Below are 16,525 nucleotides of genomic sequence, written 5' to 3'. Positions count from 1 at the left end.
ATGAAAAACTGAATTATAGAGTGGTGCCAATATAGTGCCTTTTGAGTATATTTTTCAGATTTTTCTCCCCCAAAAAAACTGATTTTTCAAAACATTTTCTGGTCTGCCAGTGGCAGAGTTGTTTACATTCGGAAGTAACTGATTGAGCTTTCTGATGCCAAAGAGGATTGATCTCATGGATGCAAGGAAGAAAAATGGAGAGAAAGGAGAAGGAAGATTAAGCCATTTCTTTCTTGATCGTCATGGGGAATGTGGTACGTCTGGCATATAAAATGAAAGAGTCCTGAGTGCAAACAAGGGCATAAAGGAAGTATCAGGAATGTTGTATTCTGTTTCACTGAGACGTGTATGTAGGAACATCCTCTTGGTTTTCAGACAATACAGACAGACAGAGACTGCAGACAAAGCGGAAAGAGTGAAGGAGGAGGGAATGCAGCGGCTGCTAAAAACAGATGCTGTAATCCAGGATGTGTTACTAAGTAGTGTCTTGGCACCCCATATATAAAAATGTTGATTGTGAGTTTCTGTCCATGCCATCTACAAAGAAAATTCACCTGTCTTATGCTCTGATGCTGCATGTGATGTCATCAGCTCGCCTGTTACTCCAGTGCATTCATGGTGGTCTCAGATTTCAGCCACACACCTCTCTCTCTCTCTCTCTCTCTGCAACACTTTCACCTTTCCGAGAGTTTGTCAACTGATTTTATTTGATTGATTTATTTTTCATATATAATTCTCCTTTTTGGGATTGATAGTATCATTCAAAACTCCAAATTTGTAGAGTTATTTAATACTCAGGTGGCTGAACTAGTTAAGTTGTACACGGGCTGAAGATCCTAGTCACACAAAGCCTGGGTTAGAGTGTCGATCCCTGGCCTTTTACTCCATATCGTGCTCGTCTCTCCCCACATTCAGTTCCATTTAAATTTGTCTGAACTGATAATGGTAGATGAAAATTTGAAGGCTCGCCTTAGGTTTTCTTAACCCTTTCGGGTGTCGATGAATATGCTATGACATTTTAGTGGTGGATAAGAACCACTCTCCTGTGGATAGGCCACTGTTGTGATCCATAGGAAAATGAAACAAAGTAAAAATTTTCCAATCATCTGTTTGTTTTGAACCTCTTTCAGACTGTATCCACATGCTTACAGAAAAGTTTCCTTCATTGCTGAAAAATGCTGGCAACGCATCACCCCTTCCTTCTTTTCCCATTTCGCCACTTCACCCGAAGTGGGTGATCAACTTTCCCTTTCTGGCTCTACAGGAGCAGCTCTAGTTTCTTTATTCCTGTTTGTTATCCAGGTTAGCTCCTTCCTGGAGACCCAGAATGACTTTCTCCACCCACTATCTTTTTCATGTCTGTGAATGAATTTAATCTAAGCTGGGCTGATGCAAGGTGACGTCACCCCGTGTTCCATTTAGGTTACTATGATTTTTCTTCTTTTTTTTTTTTTTCTCATCATGCAGTTAAAAGCCTCATCTAAACTGACAAATTTCCTGTTTCTGTGTCTGTGAGCCAAGCAAATGTAATGAATTCAGTCTCATCAGAGGATTGCAGCTCATGTTCACATTATTACCATCAGTTATGTAACAGATTGAATTTCTTTATACAACAAGGAGAAAATTCCTCACATATTAATGATGTTCTGGTCTATTTATAAGCTTTCATTCATTCATTAGAGCATAGAATTATAGCAAGAAAAACACCTCGAGGGCAGCGTGTCTTTGTGCTGGAAACTCGCAAATGACTGAGATTCTACATATTGGTTTGAGCATCTTGAATTCTCAGAAGCCATAATAGCCACTGCAACAGTTCAGGCAAACAATAAGCATCTGTTGGCAAGGTACAAGGTGGTTGTGTTGCTGCAGGACAGGGAGGCAAGGATGTGAGGGATGTTATCACTCAGCAGAATCTTAATTTGGATGCTTGTGGGCAAGATTGGAAGAGGTTCATACAGCTGCGGGGTTTAGATGAGCGGACACAGCTGCTATCTGAACATGTGAATGAAGTTAAACTTGGACACTGCGGTCAGTAATCTGGTGGCTGTATGGCTTGAGTGCCGGGCACTGAGGACGGAGAACATGGTTTCTGTTCTGAGACGCATCACCTGGCAGGCGAGTACAAGGAGCAGTTCTGGTATTTCTGTATGAAAAGAGGATGTGTGCATTGAGTAGTTTGGCAGCCCAGCGTGGTACCAGGCTTACAGCGTTGAGATTAATGACACACATAAATTTACTGCTTGTTATCGAGGAGAAGGGGAGGGGGGGCAAGATAACAGGATTTCTGGTTGTGATTACGCTGCTGAAATCACAAGAGGCAGACCAGTGCTGCAGTCATTAAAGGTTAGTTTCAAGGCATTTCTCTTGAAACGCTGATACCGTCTGCTTTCGCTTTGCATCAGCAGGAAAAAGAGGCACAGCTGCCAAGGGAAGACGTTTCTGCTTCTTGTAGTGGTCGAAATGACTGAATGTTTCTGAAGGAAAAAAAGACTCTTTATTTATTATGCTTTACTGCTGGTGATAACCAGCCCCCCCCCGCTGTCTGCTGGGTGCTGCTCTCCTGAAGCTGCTCTTATGTCACAATATTGATGTGATCCATGTCGACCGCATGCATCCCCTGGTTTGTTACCGAGTCGCGGGGCCGGACCACAGCGTTCACAGGTGCGACTCTGAGAAAGGTCAGAAGTTGGGAGACAGATGGCATACACACTTTTAACTCTCCCAAAGGGACAGCGATCTGTTGTGCAGCTCTGATGGGCATCACTGCACTCACTCACGCACACACATACAGATGCACATGCACGATAACCACACAGATGTCTTTTGATAAAAGGGACATCAACTATCATTGTTGCCAATAAATCATTTTGATCACCGTCTTCTTTTTGTGCCGCGCCATTACTGCTATTATAACTAACGATAGTTAGAATAGTGAAAGATTTATAATGTTGATAACAACCTGTAGTACAGGAGAGATCAAGACTTGGGAGGGAAAAAGGACAAAAAACGGCTGCTAGATTGTATTTATAGTCTCATATGTTTTTGCTTTGCCTGACAGGAATTTCTATTTTTAAGTGTGTTTGATGTTTTTTTTTTTATTGATTTGTTCATTCATATGAATCATTTGTCAGTTTTTAATACACAGTGTCTCTGTGTCAGAACCAGTCTGTCTCTAGAACAGTGATGCAAAAGTCCAAAGAGCTAATGGTTCTTTCTCTGGCAGAAATTCAGACTTTTTTTTTCAGGTTTTTCCATTTTTGTTAGCAAAGCCTCTGATATCACTAATGGCAGGTAAGAGTAAGAGGCAGCCGGTGGTTGTTCCACCCTGAAATATCTGAAAAAAGTGCTGCATTTTCATGCTCCCCAGTAGATGAATCCTGTTGATTTCTTACATTGACTATAAGGGAAAAAGAAACATTTGATGAAATTTCAAAGATTTGCATGCTAATCTAACTGAATGAGATGGTGGTAACCTGATAAACATCAGTGTGTCAACAATGTTTTATGTAATTTGGTTTAAACATTTATGCTAGCCATTGTGGCACACAAAAAAAACCCCAAAAAAACATGTGACATCACTACTGCACGGCAATGCAGGAACATAGGGATTCCAAAATGGCGCCGATCTTGTGGACAACTGGGAAAAGCTGACAAGTTCTGCTGAAAGCTGTAAAAACATCCCTGACTGCTAATACTTATTGTACATCACCTCGTATCACCTCAAACTGTTTGTATTCCAAAATTGTATTTATCTGAGGCTTCATTAAGTGGGCATTGAGACAGCCATTTAGTGTGCTGACTTGAGCATTTACCTGAAAGTACAACTGCATCGAAGCCTAATAAACTACAACCAAAATATTCCCTCAGTTTGTTAGTCAGATTTATAAATAGATCTGAAAGACTGTGACGGATGGATTATCTGTGCAGCTATGGATCAGAGGCAGTCCATGCCTCTTCTATCAGTCACCACCTTTTATCGTTCATCCCCCCTTTCCTCTCCCTTCCCTGCTCTCTCCCTTCACTCTCTTAACTATTACCATTTAGGGTATCCATGCCACACTGCCAGTAGCAAGGAATGTGCACACGGGCGTGTGTATGTGTGTATTTTTGCGGACGCCTGTATTGTTCTCCGCCATGCAGTTAAATGTTGGTAACTTAAACAATTATGTTGTGGGGTAACCGTGTGCAAAATACTCGGACGGGCTTCCACACTAACAGTTGGTCTTTGTGTGAGCGTTTAGGTGTGTGGGTGTTTGCAAGTCAAAGGTGATCTGTGTGCAGAGGCGTTTGTTAGTGTGTGTGCAGGCATTAGACGCTCATCGTTTTACAACACACAGAGCATGGAGGCATCTGACCCTCAATAATAGATGTGGCTGCAGTGAATATTTAATGGGGGGGGGGGGTAGATACATGCACACTTTTACACATATGGGTAATTTTAGTACCCGTGCCTGTTTGAGTTTTAGGCTGAAGCTTCAGGGAAACTGGTCTCTATTTATTTGGGTGACGCTCACAAATAATGTAAAGTTATGCTAGCTGGCTACTTTAGCTTAAGCAGCCCCCTCAGTCTTCTGTCTTTCTTTCGACAGGGCTCTCAGGATAGTGCTGGCGGTCAGGAGGGACTTGTGCCCCCACCTTTCTCTGCGTTCCCACCTCCTCCACCACCGCCCCCCCAGAACGGCCTGGCCCTGGATTACGGGGGCAGCCTGTATGCAGCAGGGGCCGTGCAGGGCCCCGTGGAAGCCGGTGGAGCAGGGAGCAGCGCAGCCAACGCCGCCAACAGCCTCAGTGCCCAAGTGAGTTCCAGCCTCTTCCTCAGTGTGCGGCCCACATCAGGTTTTTTCCTTCAGAGGGTGCAGAGGGCAACTGTGTGGATGCATGGGACAGCTTGATAAGATAGTTGTAAATATGCAAAGTGCTAATGCTGATGCCAATAATTGGACTACTCAGTGATACAGATTACAGGTTCTACATCCCTGGCCTTCTTTCCCCTCATAATTCCTATGAACCTCTGGTGCTTAAAGTAAAAGTGTCACAATTACTGGTCAATTTGGAGATGGCAACCATCTCAAATGCCACCCACCAATTATCTGGCAACAAATCACATCTATATTGATTCATTAGCCGTTACTTGTTCTTGAATTAGGTAAGAGTATGTAAGTATGATCCTCTAATTCTTAAATCTATACTCTCAAACCTTTCACAAAAGGAATTCATACAGCTGCATGACCCTTTTTTTTATATATATAACTCTGCCAATCCAATGGTGAGTAAGAATAATCTTAAACTGCCAAAATACTCCAGTAGAAACTCAAATCTGAGAAATTTAGTTCTGATTCATGAACTTTAATTTACTTTAACATCTAAACTGAGATGGTTCAATTAAATACACCTACTGCTAGAATCCATCGTTGTGTGTTAATGTCAAATACTACGCAAACAGACTGTTTGACTCATTTTTAAAAAGCAACAAAAGCTTAAGAAAGTCCAAAATGTTTTTTTAGTGTTGTGGAGAGGGGAAGGAAATGCCATCAATGACTCTTGAAAACCTTATGATGCTCTTTCTGTTTAGAGGAGTAGTTTGACATCCACTGCATGCTGGCCAAGAAAATGTCCATTGCATAACCCACACAATGCCCATTTACTAGAAGTTTTAGGAAAATACACTCAGGAATGATTCATCTCTGAACTACTTCTTGTATTTTGATTATATTTGTTGGATGTGAATTTTATTTCAGATGTTTATTCATTTAACACAATCTAAGCCAAAATACAGAAGCAGTGTGTGGGGTCTAACATAAGTACAGTCTTACTGCTAGCATAGAAATGAAAAAGGGTAAGTAGCAGCCAGGTGCTGCTAACCAAATCCGTTTGATTATTTGATCGTCAGCAGGTGTCAGCACCTCTACAGAAGCATTATAAAAGAGAAGAATGTGCTAATGCATTATGGACAATGTTAGATACAGGCCCACTAAGACCTCTACATGAGGCTAGAAATCTATAACAGATGCTACTCAGTTTATCGTGTCATGGTGGGTTATAACAAGGCATCTTTATTTCTTCCTCTGTGTTTTCTATCGTGTCCTTTTGTGTCTGCTTGGCTCCGCAGGCGGATGGGTCCTCCCAGATTGACGGTCAGTCTGGAGTTGGCTCGGGAGGCGGGGGTGGTGGTGGGGGCCCTGGAGACGATTCAGATGCCAAGGGGACCCCGAAACGCCTCCACGTATCGAACATCCCATTCCGCTTCCGAGACCCTGACCTCCGACAGATGTTTGGGGTATGAAGACCAAAATATATCTCTTTTTCACTCCGCCTCATCATGTAACAACTGTATCTTCAGATCCAAAGGATACGGTTCGAAATATTTTATCTGTTGGAGTCACTGAATTTCTTATTATCGTCTAGTGACTTTACAATAAATGAATAAAACATCATTTTCGGTCATGTCTGTTTATGCGAAGGCAAATCAATAAAACAGGAATCTAGTTATTATTCAGAATTTCAAGCTGTCAGCAGGTTGTTTGAGACCAGATGTTATGATTAGGCCTTAAGCTCGGCTGTTTTGTAAGAGGAATGCCTTTAAAATGCATCCTGAGAAAAGAGCAGAGAGCAGGAAGATGTGGGAGAAGACCAGAGCTGGCTCAGCTCCAGCTCATCATCACTGAACAGTGCTGACCCCCTGTGGCGAGCGTGCGATGCTTCTTCAGCCTCCTTATTTCTCCTTATCTTCTTTGTTGTTTCAGCAATTTGGCAAAATCCTTGATGTGGAGATCATTTTCAACGAGAGGGGCTCCAAGGTAGGAAACTGGGGAAAAAAAAAATCAGTATTTATGAACAAAAATGAGCTCAGCAAGAGCTTAACTGGCATTTTCGTCCGTCTCTCCCTCTGCCGCTGCTTTTCTTTCTCCATATCCCCCCCTCTCCTCCGCTTGCAGGGCTTTGGTTTTGTAACATTTGAGTCGAGTGCAGACGCAGAGAGGGCCAGAGAGAAGCTTCACGGTACGCTGGTTGAAGGACGTAAAATCGAGGTAAGTCAGCACCCTCAAAAACGGTGGCCATTTTCTCCTCTGTCTCCCCTCCATTTCTAACAGTGACAGTGAGTATATAATGGCTGTTTCTGCCCCAGAGAAGGTTTCCGGATGGCTGTTTTGTGTTCAGCTCTACCCCCTCTGGCTTCACTATAGCATGGTGCAGTGGTGCCGCACGCGCAGGCGTCTCTTTAGACGGCACTTCCTGTTGATGTTGTCATTGTTGATGTTATTGTTGATGTTGTGGGCTGTCCATTGCACCTTGATCTTTAAGCTGTGTGGTTTGCAAAGCTTGCTGGGTGGAGTGGCTACACAACAGGCATGGCTGGTGAGACGTCCCTACGACACGATTGCTGACAATTTCCGCTTCCTGTCACAGCATGTAGGATCTTTTTTCTATTTTTTTTTCTCTGTTTCCTGCACCTTTTCCATCCTCATCATCACTTCTTCCATGATCATGACGAGTGGCTGTTTTTGGTTTATGGTTGTTTTATGACTGGACGGGCAGTTAAAAGCCTCTGTTGTTTTCCTCTGGAAAAAAATAAAAGTGCCTGCTGGTGTCTGTGAGAGGCTACTGTATGTTGCATGGTCGGAACATAAGGTCAGATGTTGCCAAGGAGTTTTTTTTTTTTTCACTCTTTCACTTAACATTATGCGGCTTCCTCTGGGGTCACAGTTTTTGATGTTTGCCGTGTTCAGAGATTGATGCATGACGGGAGCATTTTCAGGGCGAGGAGGGGAGGGGGGTGCAGTTGGGGAGGAATGAGACTGCTGTGAGAAGTGTGGTGTCATTTCAGATTTTTTTTTCCAAACCCTCCCCCCCCCCAAAAAAAAGTTAAATTTCAGATATGCAAGATGGATGGTAAAAATAAAAGAAGCCCTTATTGTTTACGCACACACTTGCATCCACCACTCTTGGAAAAAGAACACCAGATCTCATGGAAGTGCATTTTGTTGTGACAACTTTTCTTTTAATTTGTCAGCATGAGCTCAGACTTCAGTTGCAAATGGCCTTGGAGATCAAACACACCATGCTTTCGCCATTTGCTCTGGCTCTTGATCTTAAATCCCGCTTTTGTTTTTTTTTTTTTGGTTTTCTTTCTTGCTGCTGAAGCTCTTCTGCATGGTCTTTTTGAATGTCCTGCACTCTTCTCTGTGTCTGTGTGTTGGTGTGTGGAAATAAAAAAAATGGAGGGCGGAGAAAGAAGTGATCAGAATGGCGGAGATAGCTGTCGTTTCCTCTCCTTTTTTCTTTTTTTTTTCTTTTAACCGGTTATACTCCATCTCTTTCCTCTTTTTCACCAGGCCAGTCTGTCTGTCTGTCTGTCTCTCCCAGTTTGTGTCTACATTTCTGCTGTACACCCCCCCACCCACCCCCCCTCCCCATATTTCTGTCCATTTCCCTGTTCTGGGTTGTAGTCGGGTAGCATAAACATTGGAGAGTGGGGTTATGTTTGAGATTTTGAGTGATTTTCTTTTTTTTTTTTTTGTCTGTTATTTGATTACAACCTGGCTAATGATAGTCTGTAGTGTCGCTAGATGTAATTTTTCTCTCCATTTGAACGCTCCCTTTCCAAAACCTTTCTGATCTGTGTTCGTAGTGGGTTTGTAGAGTCTAGGTTGTTGTGACGTGGCTGCTACTTGTAGGTGACTGTTACATCACTTCCTCTCTACCACAGGGTGGGGGTTGCTTTTCATTACCTCGTTTTGTTTGTTCTTTTTTCTTTCTTTTTTTTGGGTTCATCATTTCTTTCTTACATATATTTTCTCTATTTCCCTGATGATTTTTGTATGTTGTTGTTGTTGTCAGTCTCCACGGTAACTGCTCGCGTGTCCTCACGCCGTTTCCCTGGCAACGGTAAGTCGTGTACACATGGCATCATCTTTGAATGACCCCTCCCCCCCACCCCCCACCCCCATCCGTCCAAACAAAAATAAAAATGCACCCAACACCCAAATGAAGGACTCCTTTGCTGAAGGGAGCCTGATTGACTGATTGATAGAACCTGATTGGCTAATCCTGTGGTTGATTGATTGATTGGGGAGGTGGTGAATGAAACTATTATGAGATTAGCCATTGACCGCATGGCATTATAATTAGGCCACTTATGTAACTGAATGTACTGCATCTATCTGCAAGTGCAACAACTATGACTACCACTTCTTATGCATTCATTCCAATCACCTCTCTAACTGCATTCAGCATTTAATTCCAGGGCTGTATCCTGCATGGTTTACTCTCTTTCTAGTCATCTGTATGACGTCATATAGTACTATATCATCTCTCTGTGTCATGTGTTAGCCAATAGCTGCATTTTTGCACCTTAGTGGGACAGCATGCTGAAGCATGAGTGCTATGTTAGCTTTACTGGAGAGGGGATAATAGCTGTCTGTTTATCAAGGCGTGCTGCAGTACTCGATTATTACTTCCTGTACCAATGTGTAGACCGCTGTGAAGGTACAGCTGTGCAGACTTAACATTCAAATTGAATACATGTATGTGGAAGAGTATTTGGTTACCCAAAATGGGCTGCAAGCATACAGAAATTGAAAGCAAATCTATGTCTGTTACACGAGACAAAAAGCTGCCCTGAGATAATTCTTCGCGGACTTGAATGTTCCCAGCAGTGACAGCCTTTCCTTGTCACTGTTCTGATTTCTGTGAGGAGGTGTCTTTGATTTACTTTTTGATCTGTTTGGTTCTGGATGGTGTGTGTTGGTGGTTGTGTGCTACAGGGTGTTTCTGGTGTGCAACACTGATCTGAAATGCCTGGCAGTGTTTCACAGCCATGGTTCCATTTGGTATTTTAATTTATTTTACCTTTTTTTGAGGAATGATATTTGCATCCCCCATCCTCTGTCTCTTATCTTAGCCTCTCCTCTCTCTGTATTCGTTCTAGCACCATTCATTCTTTCGCCATTATTGCCCATGTATAGTTAGATCCAATGCAGGCAAACGCTCAGATGTGTGTGTGTGTGTGTGTGTGTGTGTCGCATCTTATTGTTTGTTCCGTCCTTAGAAGGACTGCATCTTTGGATGGATTGTTCACTCTCTCTGCCTCTCTCTTCTCCACCACATGTCTGTATTTTTCTGTCTTTTCACGTGGACTGGCATCTCCTTCTGCATCCCTCTATTTCTGTCTTTTCTCTGTTCTCTCTTCCTCCTCTCCCTCCTCTTTCTTCTGTATGATGTGTATTCGATTGGGAGGGCGTCCAACCTCTTTTTGATTGGTCTCTTGCTGCATTCGATGCTTGCTGATTGGCTAGTTTTGCTCACCTCTGGACATGTGATGCGCTCCTGATTGGCTGTATGTAATTTGTGTACAAACTCTTCGATCTTTGTGGGTTTTTTCTTTCTTTTTTTTTTCTTTTGCATTGCGTTCAACTGATGAATCTGCTGCTTAATTCACCTTCTTTCCCCCTCCTTCATTTAGCAGCAATAAAATGGGCTTGGATTTCCTTTTGAATGCTTTTGCTCTGAAATGTTTTTGCTGTTTTCTTTGTTCTCTGTGCCAATGGTTGCATTGTTTTGTGCGCAAAACTGCCTGACTACTCACCAGGATCCTCGTTTTCTGTGTCTTTCTCCTTCAAAAGAAGCGCATGCATCAAATACCATTACTGCTCATCAACAGAATTAACCCTGTCATGAGTAAAGAACTGTTAGCAGAGTAAATGACACCTCACACGAAAAAGCAGACATTTACTATGAAGGCCCCAGTCTTCACTCTCTTTGGGCCAGATTTGATTATGCAACACTTCTTTAGCTTTTCAATACCTTTGACTCGAGTAAAATGTGTTCAATTTGGGCTCTGAACCTTTCTGTTTGGCGTCCAGGTCAATAATGCCACAGCCAGAGTGATGACAAACAAGAAGATGACCACACCGTACTCTAACGGAGAGGGCCTCGCCGCACTACCATACGGTAATGCATTTTGCTCGGTTAGACCTGTGACAGATAGATTTCTCTCCACTTTGACTTCATGTCGCAATGTGTCACATTTTCATAGAAGCCTGTGAAAATGACTCGTATTTATTTTAATGCAGGGAATTGAATTTAGTTGACCTCAGAGGGTATGAGCATAGTTTCATGCTGGGGGCGTGTCCACTGAGGACATATATTGGCGGATCTCAGATCAGAGTAAACCGATCTGAATGTGTTTAAACCAGACTGCTTTGATGTAAAATGACACGATGTAAACTCCCACGACAAATATTCACACAATAAATATTGTCATCACCTTCCAGCATTTATTCTCATGGCAGGTATGTACTGCTGAGGATTGAGCAAAGATCAGCACAACATGCGCACAGGGGTGGGGTGGGGGGGTGACTCCATTACCAGTTGAACATTGACAAGGTCGACTTTTGCTCGCATTAAATCAGAGAGCCACTCCGTCATGGATCAGTGACTTTAGACTCGCCTTAAAAGTCCTGAACAGAAAATCAATAAACCATTTAACAGTTCGACTTCACCATTCAGTTAAAAACCTAGTTTCAGCCTGTTGTCCAACACATATATCGTATTTCTATGCAGAGCTCTGCATAGAAGTTGATGCTGTAATCTTTGTTTATTACAGCTGGATGGAAGTTGAGTCCGATGGTTGGAGCCATGTACAGTCCTGAGCTCTACACAGGTAAGATACCAAGAACTATCCTTTTGCTTTTTGTTGCTTCTCAAACAGAACCTTATAGAACTTTTTAGAGAGCAAAAATGTTCCCGTTTACAGTTGTAATCAAAGGTTATGATCAGGCTTTTTTGTCAAATGTGAAGACGTAATGCCTGTCATCGTCAAAGCGATACAGGAGCGGATATCTTTTTTCAATCCTACACTATACTCCTATCCTATGATAAATTATGCAGGCATTTGCTACCCTCTTTTCAGCTCAAATGATGAATTGAGTGAATAATCTGCAAATGAATTGATACATGTTCATCTCCATTGTTATTATTTGAAATAAAAGTGGAAGCTACTGGTTCAAACTCAACCCATTTGCTCATCTGTGACTCTCTGTGCCAGTACCAGGGTTTCCGTACCAAGCGGCAGCGGCTGCCGCCTCCACTGCTGCAACCTTTCGGGGCGCTCATCTCCGCGGCCGCGCTCGGCCCGTCTACAGTGCAGTCAGGGCAGCTGTCCCGCAGGCTGCCATCCCTACATACCCTGGGTAAACATCACTCAGAAGGACATTTTAAAAGAAAAGAAATTATGAATAATGAAAAGTAGTCAGCTGCCTTCTTTGAAAGCATGGCTTCACTTGTTATCAAGTTAGTTTTTCATAATGATGCATGCTGTGTGTTTGAAGAGATTTTTATTGAGGTACTGACTTTGATAGTTTGCTGAGCTGAAATACCATTTCCTTGTACCTATAAATTGGTGCTGAGATGATCCCTTAGAGTAATTGAATTGAATGATTTCTTTTTGGTGAATTTGTTCTCCCACCGGCTGAAGTAGCAGTAGTATCACTTAAAAGTCTGAGCATCTGTATACAAAGAGGTGGTATTTTGTCTTGCATGTTGCACGGTGTGTAATAATCTCACCCTTCTTTCTCTTCTCTCTCTCACAATCTGTTTGGCACCGTTTTCTCACCTCTCCCCCTCCCCTCCATCGTCACCCTCGTTTGTTTTTCTCTGCACTGCCCACACGGTGGCGCATCACACCATTTTTTTAAATATTTTTTTCATTTTGTTTTGTTTTGACATTCCACCACCGCTCCTGTGTACTCTCTACCTTTCCTTCCTTTCCCCCTTTTGTCATCTGTCTCCTTCTCAGTGTGATGGCCTATCAGGATGGTTTTTACGGTGCAGCTGATCTCTACGTAAGTATTCCTGTCTCTCCTCCAGTGCCTCACTCGTCACCTGTGTTTCCCTCCTCTTTGCCTGTGGGTTTTCAAGTGTGAAATAGCACAGCTCAAACCCATAGAGGCGTGTACTTCTGGGTGTTTTGATTCATCCCCACTCCACATTTCATGTTATGACTGAATCTATGATTATGATTTTGGATTACAGTTACATTTTACACTTCTCTGAAAGCACACAATGTACACTCTCATGTGGAATGTTCCATTAGTGATGTACAGAATTTCACTGCAGAAATATGATCGCTCCCCAGTGCAGGACACACTTAAATCACACGCTCATTCACGAGTAGACTCTTCTAGGGTTTGTTTCTGTGCATTTGTGAGTAAGTTTTGTACCAATGTGATTATGAGTGTGTGCCTGTGTGTAATAGTGTGCGTGTGTGTGACCAGGTTGACAATAGCTGTTTCTGTTCTCTCTGTAGACTAGTGTTTCAGGACATTAGTGGCAGATTGCCCCAGGTAGGGTTTACACACTCTGTGTGAGAGCCAGTGTGCATCCTCCTCGTCTCCAATGATTGCGTGCTGCTAGACATTATTGACCATCTGAGATTGAAATGCCTTCTGTCTTCTTCTACTAACTCACTGGATTCTGACATGGGTGGAGTTACGGAAGGGGGAGAAAAGAATTCAGCTCAAATCTGATTTGATAAAGAATGCAATATTCCTCCAAGTGATGTGGACGTGCATTTTTATTTTTTTTTAAGGGAAGTAACTCCAGTGTAATGCAACTGAGATTTCAGGATATAATTTAGTAAGATTTAGGGAAACTAAATCTAATCAGATCCATGTTATACATCCAGCCAAAGTTGAAGTTGCATTTACGTAAAAAAGATGGATAAAAATGGTACATTGCAAAGAACTTGAGCCGGCCCTTATTTCTTTACATTTTGCTTCCAAGCAGCCAGACTTTCTTGTAATCTTTTGAGATGGTCTTGAGCTTTCTGGAAATCTTTGGACATTGGCTGCTTTCTCGCTAAATTTCAGTCCAGTCCTTCAGTCCAGTCCATTTTCATAAGAATGTGTTTTTTTTAAAAATGTTTTATTTGTTTGTTTGTTAAACCACTTAACACTGATTTATGGATTATTCAAGCATAAAAAGGGCACCCAACTTAACCCATGAAGCATTATTGTCTACGCTGATCAGAATACTTGGCAAAGAACCAATTCAATAATTGTAGCTTTAGGCACTTTTTTACTAGCAGATGTCACAAGGACACATCATTCGTTCACATTTCTTAAGCTGCATTTACAAAAAACCTCAGTTAACAGTTTTACTGACATTAAAAAAGCATTTTTCACCTTCCCACCTTTCAACTTCATTCCCAAAGAGATATTAGCCACAATCTTGACATAAATGGTAATCCTGAGTGTAAAAATGTTACGCAACGCTCAGTTTGTGTAAATAGCGTACAACAAAATTAATGAATGAAAACTGTGCTGGTAAAAATACTAGATGACTAAATATGTGTAATTTAGTCATCTGGTAATTCTGTGTGCTGATAATATTCCCCTGAGGACGATAAAACTCATCTTTCCTTTGTTCAACGTTGACGTTTTAGGTCTAATAACATTTTCCTTTGACCTCAGAGCCTGGTCCGGTTCAGAAGTTAAATTGCCTAATAATTACTCGGCCTCGCTATGGATGGATAACTAAAAGGATGCATTTACATTATAAAGAAAGACAAGACTATATGACAAGAGATCTGATGTAGCACAATGGTACACTGGGTGTACGCTGGCAGGCAAAGGATATACTGTAGGACAGTAATATTCATCCAATCTGCAGTTAATTCAGACCCCTTCCAGGAATCTCCCTATCTGTTTCACCTGTGGCATGCTAACTGAATCAGTGTCAGCATGCGGACGTACTTACAAGGCTGACCCCTCCCCCACCCTCTCCTACTTCCTCCCACCTTTTTCCATTTAAAAAAAAAAAAAAAAAAACTTTTCATGTTTTTTTTCTTCCTTTTCTCCGTCTTCTCCTTCCTTCATTTGTAAGGTAGCTTTACTCTTCATCACCTCGCTCTGGTAATTTTCCTTTCCTCATATATTTTATCATTATTCTCTCTTTCAGTCCCATGTTAAGTTTATCAGACTCTTCTACCTTTCTGCCATTTTACAACACCACCCCCATCTCCTCTTCCCCTCCTTCCCAGTCCAGCCTTCCTCCCATAGCAGCAACTGTGTGGTCCTGAATGCAGGGACTTGGTCGTGACTGATTCTTTAGGGTAGAATGCAGTGGTGTGCGTTGTTTGTTTTTATTTTTTTAAAGGGTTTTATGATCTAATACATGTTCTGAGTTTGGGAAAGCATGCTGTGTCTGTCAGTGATTGGTTGCTGGCCACGTGAGAGTGAGCGTGTTTGCCCCTTTTTGTTTTTTATCCAACTGGCTGACTGTCTTCTTACACCTGTAGTATTCTTTTATTTTTCTTCAGTGCGTCCGTTCATCAGCTGTTCATCCAAACATAAATAATGACACAATCATCCTGCCACCCCTTCCCCTTTCTCTAACTGTGTGTTTTTGGAAGGGAACGGGGGTGGGACACGGATATGGCTATGAGCTCTCTCTCCCTCTCTGTCGAACTCACAGCAGGGAAGATGAAGCACTCGAGTGCTGCAAACAGTAAAAAGCACCGTGTACGATTCAGGCTATTTTTGCTGAGTTAGTCATGGAGTGAGAGAGCCACACAGAGCCTAAGCTACATTCTTGTGAATGCCGTACTGCACCAGATTATCCAGTTTTGCTGACTGTCTGCTTGTTAATCTTCGCTCTTCTCTGCAGTTTTCTCTCACAATGTAACCCTTTAGATTCACTATTAGTTCTATTCTGCAGAAGTAATGGCAGACATTGAACAGGAGTCTCATCTTCTTTCTGTCCCTTTCCGCCTATCCCTTCATTTCCTCTCTCTTTCGCTTTCCTCCACCTCCCTCCTCTTCATCGCCTCCTCACAGGGTGGTTATGCAGCATATCGTTACGCCCAACCGGCTGCTGTAGCGACTCCTGCAGCCGCAGCTGCTGCAGCTGCTGCTTACAGTGACAGGTGAGTCAACATCTCAATTCCCTTCTCTTTAAGACCAAAATTTCAAGTTGCAAGTGGGAGTAGTTACCCGTAAGGGGGGGGGGGGGGGGGGGGTCAAGCCGTATGAACCAGTGCATTATTCACAATAGTATGTATCAAATGTTTTGATGTTTCATGAAAAGTATTAGCTCAACCTGGGACAGAGACAGCAAAAGGTTGGAGAAGTAAATGTTGCCAATAAGAGTCAACTTGAGGTTGCAACTAATTAGGTTCATGTAACATGACTGGGTATTAAAAGAGTACCTTAGAGAGGTTGAGTCTCTCAGAAGTAAAAATGGGCAGAGGGATAATTTCAGAACAATGTTCCTTAACTAAAAACTTTGACGTTGAATATTCCGTTATCTACAGTACATGATGTCATCAGAAGAGTCAGAGTGTCTGGACACATGGTAGAGAATCGGTGTAGGATGCCTGTGATCTTCAGGCACAATTCTGTCATAGAAATCACTGCATGGGCTCAGGAACACTTCCAGAAATGACTATATCTGAACTTAGTTTGCTGTGCCATCCACAAATGCAGGTTAAAGTGTGATCATGCAAAGAAGAAGCCATACATGAACA

General features: G+C 42.4%; 1 protein-coding gene across 5 annotated transcripts in view; it reads left to right on the top strand.

Moving 5' to 3' along the window:
* The window catches only part of LOC140304639 (RNA binding protein fox-1 homolog 2-like), a 38,055-nt gene that overhangs the window by 17,097 nt on the left and 4,433 nt on the right, over window positions 1–16,525 (top strand). For 2 of the 5 annotated variants that reach the window (XM_072383357.1, XM_072383361.1), the window contains 9 exons: window positions 4,590–4,796; window positions 6,110–6,277; window positions 6,744–6,797; window positions 6,936–7,028; window positions 10,863–10,950; window positions 11,606–11,662; window positions 12,047–12,191; window positions 12,797–12,842; window positions 15,837–15,925. In XM_072383357.1, coding sequence (XP_072239458.1) covers window positions 4,590–4,796; window positions 6,110–6,277; window positions 6,744–6,797; window positions 6,936–7,028; window positions 10,863–10,950; window positions 11,606–11,662; window positions 12,047–12,191; window positions 12,797–12,842; window positions 15,837–15,925 — 947 coding nt within the window. Of the gene's footprint in view, window positions 1–4,589; window positions 4,797–6,109; window positions 6,278–6,743; window positions 6,798–6,935; window positions 7,029–10,862; window positions 10,951–11,605; window positions 11,663–12,046; window positions 12,192–12,796; window positions 12,843–13,306; window positions 13,344–15,836; window positions 15,926–16,525 lie in introns of those variants that run through there. The other 3 variants (XM_072383359.1, XM_072383358.1, XM_072383360.1) reach the window with 3 other exon arrangements.

The sequence above is a fragment of the Leuresthes tenuis genome, unplaced genomic scaffold, assembly GCF_036924035.1.
Source record: "Leuresthes tenuis unplaced genomic scaffold, fLeuTen1.0.hap1 SCAF_4, whole genome shotgun sequence".
NCBI lineage: Eukaryota > Metazoa > Chordata > Actinopteri > Atheriniformes > Atherinopsidae > Leuresthes > Leuresthes tenuis.
This window is presented reverse-complemented; position numbering and strand designations above follow the sequence as displayed.